This window comes from Heterodontus francisci, chromosome 4 (genome assembly GCF_036365525.1).
Source record: "Heterodontus francisci isolate sHetFra1 chromosome 4, sHetFra1.hap1, whole genome shotgun sequence".
NCBI classification, from domain to species: Eukaryota; Metazoa; Chordata; class Chondrichthyes; order Heterodontiformes; family Heterodontidae; genus Heterodontus; species Heterodontus francisci.
The window spans coordinates 157,708,377-157,716,457 of NC_090374.1; the positions used below are offsets into that span (position 1 = coordinate 157,708,377).

Here is an 8,081-nt window from a genome sequence, read left to right on the forward strand (position 1 = left end):
GAAGGTAAGCATGTAGGTGCAACAGGCGGTAAAAAAGGCAAATGGTATGTTGGCCTTCATAGCGAGAGGGTTCGAGTACAGGAGCAGGGATGTCTTGCTGCAATTATATGGGGCCTTGGTGAGGCAACACCTGCAATATTGTGTGTAGTTTTGGTCTCCTTATCTGAGGAAGGATGTTCTTGCTATAGAGGGAGGACAGCGAAGGTTTACCGGACTGATTCCTGGGATGGTGGGACTGACGTATGAGGAGAAATTGAGTCAGCTAGAATTATATTTGCTGGAGTTCAGAAGAGTGAGGGGGGGAATCTCATAGAAACCTATAAAATACTAACAGGATTTGACAGGGCAGATGCAGGAAGGATGTTCCCGATGGTGGGGGAGTCCAGAACCAGGGGTCATAGTCTAAGGATCCGGGGTAAACCTTTCAGGACTGAGATGAGGAGAAATTTCTTCACCCAGAGAGTTGTGAGCCTGTGGAATTCGCTACCACAGAAAGCAGTTGAGGCCAAAACATTGTATGTTTTCAAGAAGGAGTTAGATGTAGCTCTTGGGTCTAAAGGGATCAAAGGGTATGGGGTGCAAGTGGGAACAGGCTACTGAGTTGGATGATCAGCCATGATCATAAGGAATGGCGGAGCAGGCTCAAAGGGCCAAATGGCCTACTCCTGCTCCTATTTTCTATGTTTCTATGTAAGATCAGCCATGATCTAATTGAATGGCAGAGCAAGCTCGAGGGGCTGAATTGCCTACTCCTGTTCCTATTTCCTGTATTCCATGCAACCACTGCCTCAGCAATCCTGGTAATCTGTTGGGAACAGATTGATGGACTACTGAGATGCCCCGGAAGTCCCTTTGAATGATAGTATCCGGAGTCATGTGACATCAGCCGAAGCTTGCATGCCAGCAAGCTGAGCTTCCACTGCAGCATTGAGATCTCTGGTGGAAACTGTTTGTGCTGCAATGGAAGCTAAGACATCGACCATCAGTAGTTGCATTGTAATGGGTTCCACAGATGTGTTGATGAAGGTGACCAGCCGTTCTATGTTGGAAAGATTGGGCTCCAAGCTCTGTGCAAAGCCCTGTGCCAAATTTGTGCTAGATTTATCTATGCTCCTTGACACTGAGCGCAGGCTCTCTGGCAGGCTTCCAGTGAACCAAGCATTTGCTTATGTATATCCATCAGCCATCTTCTGTAGCCTGGGCCATCGCAGTCCTCATCTGACTCCTCTGCACCAGAACTAGTGTGCAACCTCGCCCTCCCGCAAGCTGGCACTGTGCTATCATTCTCCCCACCCCTGGCAACTGTGCATTTATGCCTGGTGTCTCACCACATGCAGATCCCACCTCTAACCTTTCCTATAAAGTATGTGCAGTGTCAGTTTCTGAGCTGATGGCAGTGAGTATAAAATCGAGTGAGGATGTCTCTTCATCTTCACTGTCTTCTTTTTGGATATCTGAAATTAAAAAGTAACAACTGTGTGGGGTGTGGTGAGGGGAGAGGAGATAGTAAGAAGTACATGCTTACACTCATTGTAACCTCTCACTCAGAAGGGATTGAGGGATGGGGGAGAAGTGGGATGAGGGAAGGAGGAATAGGTACATAGATACCCTCAGCATCGATCACTTCAGTGCCACCAGTGGCCATTCCTCAAAGATACTCATTCGTATGCTGAATTGCCGACTCCTACTCCTAGTTCTTATGTTCTTATGTTCTTATGTATGATGGACAGCACTGTCTCCTCCACAGGTGTGATTATCTGCCTCCAGTTCTTTGTTGCTACCTGCTGTTATGCTCCACCTTCTCCTACAAGAAAGAGGTACATGTGTCAGCAAGTGTCATGCAATATGTTTGGGTGATCTGATTGCCATGGTTGAATAGCTGTCAGAACTGTGAGTTGTGGGTGTGAGGCTTGCAACAGTGCTAGGTGTGTGAGGGTGAAATAAAGCATATGAATTTTACTGAAGGTAGTCTAGTCTAGACCCTTGCTTGCCTCTTTCTTGATCTATCGTCAAGGTTTCCACTCCAGATTGTATCCAGTAGCCTCTGCTGTTGGCATGCATGTGGTTATTGAGTGAATCATGCTTGAGTGTGGTTTCCTCATCTTAGTGACCTCTGACAATTCAGCACTCTCGCAGTACTGTACTGAAGTGCCAGCCTGGATTATTTTCATACGTTTCTGGAGTAGAACTTGAAACCACAGACAACTGATTCGTGTGAGAGTCAAGGCTGACACCTGACACTTTATTACAATTAAAATAAGACATCTGTAGATCTATATTTTATATGTTTCTTCCAACAGAATATGACACCATTCACTTCTTGTAAACCATATCATATCCTGGCTATTCACAGTAACTGCAAAATGTATTCACTCTCCAGACTCACTTGTGAAATCATAGGGCTGAATTTTCCCAACCCAGTGATGGTGGGATTGGAGGCGGGGAAGCCAGGAAAATAGTGGGGAGCCACTTTGGGATGGCTTCCCAATGCATTTCCATCACCGGGGTATTTTCCCAGGGGTGGGCTGGGAATCAGATCAGTTACCTGCTCCACAGAAGTGGACAGCCAATTATGTTGGTTAAGGGCCCAATTAGGACCGATTTTGCAGCCTTGCTGGCATTTTGCTGCTGGCAGAGTGACTCCTGCTGTGTATGGAAGCTGCCAACTCAGTGGAGACAGCCTCCCTGCGGCAGGCTGGGGGCCCAACAGAGCCGGAGGCTCCATGCCCCATTGACGAGGTTGTAACCATGAAAGACCGCTAGACCTGCCAACCTAGATGTTGTTTATTTTTCACTACTGTGGAGCCCAGCAAGAGCACCTCCATGTTTAGGCACCCTTGTGGTCCCCGACCTGTCTCAGCAACACCCACTTGTTCTCCCATTGGGGCTGCTGAGATTCCAGCAGTGCCTGCCCTCTGATTGGGCCTACAGCATCGAGACCCTGCTCGCTGTCTTTAATAGGATGGTGAATGCAGAGGCAGCCAATTAGGAGGCTGTCTCACAGAAGATTGCTGAGCCAGTCTCGTTGCTGGCCAGTGTCAGCTCAGAACCCCATTTGGTTCTAACATCGGGATCCCGAAGCTCACGGCAAAATCCAGCTCATAGACTCAGAGAATGATATGGCCCAGAGGAGGCCATTTGGTCCATTGCCCACTCTTTGATAGAACTATCCCACTTCCCTCCTCTTTCCTATAGCCCTCTAAATGTTATCCCTTTGAGTACTTATCCAATTCTCCTTCGAATATTACAAATGAATCTGCTTCCACCACACTTTCAGGCTGTGCACACAGATTACAACAACTCACTGTGTAAACAATTTCCCCTCTGCTCCTTTTGTCAATCGCCTTAAATCTGTGCCCTCTGGTTACTACCCCTCTGCCACAGGAAACAGTTTGTACTTAGTTACTCTAGTAAAACAACTCATGATTTTGAACACCTCTGTCAAATGTCCTCTCAACTTTCTCTGCTTTAGGGAAAACAACCCCAGCTTCTCGAATCTCTCCAAATAAATGAAGTCCCTCACCCCAGTAACATTCCAGTAAATCTCTTCTGCATTCCCTCCAAGGCCTTGACATTTTTCATAAAGTGTGGTTCCTGGATTTGAGCACGATATTCTAGCTGAGGCTGGAGCAATGTTTAATAAAGGTTTAGCATAGCTTCCCTTGCTTTTGTACTCTATTAATAAAGCTAAGAATCCTATGTATTTTTTAACAGCCTTCTTAAATTATCCTACCACCTTCAAGGACTTGTGTACATACACCCCGGGCCTGGTTCCTGCATCCCATTTAAAATTATACCATTTAGCTCATATTGTGTCTCCTCATTCTTCCTACTAAAATGTGTCACTTCACACATTTACATTAAATTTCATCTGCCCATTTTACCAGTCTATGTCTTCCTGAAGTCTATTGCTACCCCCTGCATTGTTTACTACATTTCCAAGTTTCATAACATCTGCACACTTCAAAATTGCACCCTGTATACCCAAGTCCAGGTCATTAATATATTTAAAAAGAGTCTTGGGCCTAATACTGACACCACTGTATACTTCCAGCCAGTCTGAAAATGAACTGTTCACCACTACGCTCTGCTTTCTGTCCCTTAGCCAATTTAGTATCCATGATGTCACTGATTCTTTAATCCTATGGCTATAACTTTGCTAACAATTTTATTATGCGGTGCTTTGTCAAATAATGTCTGGTTCTCAACAGCCAACTCTTTCTCGTTCAGATAATTAACTTGTACTGTTGTGGTTAGTATAATCAAAGAGCAAAGTTAATGCCATTATTGACTAGGTGAGGTTTTGAGTGATGGTGAACCAGGAGGAGCTAGTCCATTCAGAAAGAAAGGGTAGGAATGAAAGATAGGAAAATTCGGGACCGTAATGACTCCAATACTCCATGACAATATGAGTTGAGAAAATTAGGGGACAATGAACAAGCAAAAAGGTGGATTTATGACTAGCATGTAGGTGAGTCATATGAATGAAACAGAAACCTAGACCAGATACACTGTAGAGGCTGTCATAGACTTTAAAAATTTGCTTCAGTTTGATGATAATTGCCACCAATAGAAACGCTATCAAACGGCAGTCTGTAGTTGAAATAAGAACATATTAGTGCTAAAGACCAAGATTTAGTAAATGAAGACAAGGTTGTTGGCTATTAACTTTAAAATTAAAGCCAGGTTCTACTTGGACTGGAGATAAAAACTTAGGGAAACAATAAATTTATTTTCAGTAACAGCTGTTAGTATTTATAGCTATGACAGCAAACTTTTAGCTCTCTATAATATTTCAAAACACTCCGCCCAATAATACTTATGAAAGACATGCACATCACACCTGAGGTAAAGCCAAGAGCAGACTGAAGAGCCAGACCGCGCCGATCATGCACTTTCCAGTGTGGAGACCTTTTGTTAAGCTTTTCAAGGGCTTTGTAATGGTCAAACAGCGATCCACGCTGATCATCACCACCAAGAAGGCAGGGCAGTACATGGAGAAGAGTTTGAGAAAGTTGAGGACCTTACAAAGGAATTCGCCGCCGTACCACTGCACCGTGATGTTCCAGGCGCCGTCCATCGGCATAACGATCAGGGTCTCCAGCAGGTTGGCCGCTCCGAGGTTGTCGAGCAGCAACTTGAGACGCGACGCTTTCTTCTGATGCTGCTTGGACAGCTTCACGATGAAAATCGCATTCGCGGTAATGGAGAGGATGAAGAGGACGAAGGTGATGGCCACCCTGATGACACCCGAGATGGTCAGAGTGGGCAGATGCAGGGAGCAGTTGGACGCAGGGGCTGCCAGGCTCTCGTTGAGAGGGGGGAAGCAGTTCTTTCTGGATTCCATGTAGCGCAACAAAGTGCCATTCTTCTGGGAAATTAGAGACATTTAGGGCATTGGAAAAGTGAATCTAACTGTGTCTGCATGGGTATAACCAACTCGCTGTTACCCTCTCGCTGTGTCTGCCTGCAGCAATTTGGCAAGGTCAAATTCAAGCACAGGTAAATGTGATCCGTCACCAAGGTTTATGAAACCCTGGTAATGGAGAGTGTATGTAATCCCTCTACAAAAGTCTGCAGCACACTCGATTTTATTTGCTAGCATTATTAGGTTGGTCCTTGGAATACATTTTGTTTTAGCCTCATTTCATTGTTTCAAATTTTGGTCCTATTTAAATTATAGTCTCTCTGAAAATAAATAGTTCTGCTTTTAGTTTTGTTGATAATTTAAGTCAACTATGCCCCTCCTCATTTCAATTGGCAATAAGAGGACTATTGGTGAGTAGAGATGCTATCACGGAAAAGGATGAGAAAGGAGCATATTTTATTTTTAATTCATAAAAATATGTTGGCAAAAAGCATTAAATTGCACTAAAGTTAAAGGCAAGTAGAGTTCAGTCCTTCATTCATTCATTTAAGCATTCCTAATTTCAGAATATGACCCATCATTTCAAACCAACTGAAGAGCTAAAAACTCCTGGAAACAATTTTAGCTTTTTGTGTTTGTGGTACTTTTCAGTTATTGTAAAGAAAGAACTTGCATTTTTATAATACCTTTCGTGCCCTCAGAATGTCCCACAGTCAACCAATTACTTTTGAAGTATAGACACTGCTGTTATGCAGAAAGCACAACAAATTTGTGCACAGCAAGATTCCACAAGAAAGCACATCAGGTAAGCAACTAGTTAATCTGCCTTGGTGCTGTTGCTTAAGGCATGAATATTGGTTAGGAACACTCAGGCAACTGGCGTCTGCTTCCAGTAGTGCTATGGAATTTTTAAGTCCACCTGAGATGGCAGGTCTCAAGTGAAAGATGGCACCTCCAGCAGTGCAGCACTTCCTGAAGAACCAGTTTAGATTATGTGCTCAAATCTGAGGAGTGGGTCTCAAATCCATGACCTATGAATTCATAATTCTGCAAGTGTTGAAAAGCAAAAATGCAGGCAGCTCAGTCTGTGCACTCTCATTTCAGCCTTTCATACTGCTCATTTAATTGCAATGCCCTTGACATTTTGGTCTGCCTAGTGATTCATTATCTTGCTGATTCTCTTGCACATAGATGCTGTGGCTGAGGCAAGACATGATCTCGCTCCTGACCTCAACTCACTTGAACAGATTTGGAGAATATGTTGACTTTGCAAATACCAAACATTGAAACTACAATCAGATTTTTTGCTGGCAAAAATCAATATCCATCTGCATCAGCTGTGGCTTGGTGATAGCATCCTCACCATTGAGTTCAAATGTTATAGGTTGAAGACCCACTCCAGAGTCTGTCCTCTCAAGCTGACACAAAAGAGCAGGGGAAGTGTACCATATGTTCTGGCAAATACTATTCCTCAACCAACAACACTAAAAGACTGGTCATTATTATATTGCTGTTTGAAGGACAGTGATGTGCCCATATTGGCTGCCATGTTTCCTACATTAAAACAGTGACTACATTTCAAAAAAATTAATTGGCTGTAAAGTGTTTTGGGGCGTACTTTTTAAAATTTATTTCATGGGATGTGGGCATTGCTGGCCAGCATTTGTTACCCATCCCTAATTGTCCTTGAGAAGGTGGTGGTGAGCCGCCTTTTTGAACCACTGCAGTTCATCTGGTGCGGATTCACCCCCAGTGCTGTTAGGGAGGGAGTTCCAGGATTTTAATCCAGCGACAGTGAAGGAACGGCGATATATTTACAAGTTTGGATGTGTGTAGCTTGGAGGGAAACTTGCAGGTGATGGTGTTCCCACGTGTCTGCTGCCCTTGTCCATTAGGTGGAAGAAGTTGCAGGTTTGGAAGGTGCTGTCGAAGGAAGCGGGGTGAGTTTCTGCAGTGCATCTTGTATATGGTACACACTGCTGCCACTGTGCATTGGTGGTGGAGGGAATGAATGTTAAAGGTGGTGGATGGGGTGCTGATCAAGTGGGCTACTTTGTCCTGGATGGCGTCGAGCTTCCTGAGTGCTGTTTGAGCTGCATTCATTCAGGCAAGTGGAGAGTATTCCATCACACTCCTGACTTGTGCCTTGTAGATGGTGGACAGGTTTTGGGGAGTCAGGAAGTGTGTTACATGCCACAGGATTCCTAACCTTTGACCTGCCTTTGTAGCCACAGTATTTGTATGGCTGGGCCAGTTCAGTTTCTGGTCAATGGTAACCCCCAGGATGTTGATGCCCTGAGGTTGTGAAAGATGTTATATAAATGCCAATTGTTTCTTTTCTTTAATTCTGTTAATTATGGATTCTTTCTGTATATCAGTCAATCTCCTGTGTTCATGTACACAGTACAATAGCATAGTGAATGGGCTGGATTTTGGAGTCCCAATGGCAGCGAGCACTGAGATATTCGCCGCTATCAGCAAAAGTTGATACAGGGATGAGTACGAACATACCCCCTCTGTGGATCCTTAACAATAGGTACCTGAAGACATGGAAAGCCATGATGACACCCGCGAGCACCCAGCATACAGCTTGTAATGGGTCAACAATCCCATGTTTGGGTTCCATAACGATAGGTTGTCGGTGCACCAATCGGTATGGGCATCCCAATTCTTTTATATTGTTCAGACTACCGGACAAGCAATTGCAGGCCTA

At 44.4% G+C, this 8,081-nt stretch overlaps 1 protein-coding gene across 1 annotated transcript in view; it reads right to left on the bottom strand.

The window, feature by feature from the left end:
• The window catches only part of LOC137368838 (gonadotropin-releasing hormone receptor-like), a 32,324-nt gene extending 26,935 nt beyond the window's left edge, over window positions 1–5,389 (bottom strand). Inside the window, exon 1 of the mRNA XM_068029044.1 lies at window positions 4,844–5,389. Coding sequence (XP_067885145.1) covers window positions 4,844–5,389 — 546 coding nt within the window. The remainder of the gene's footprint in view (window positions 1–4,843) is intronic.
• Window positions 5,390–8,081: the final 2,692 nt, after the last annotated feature.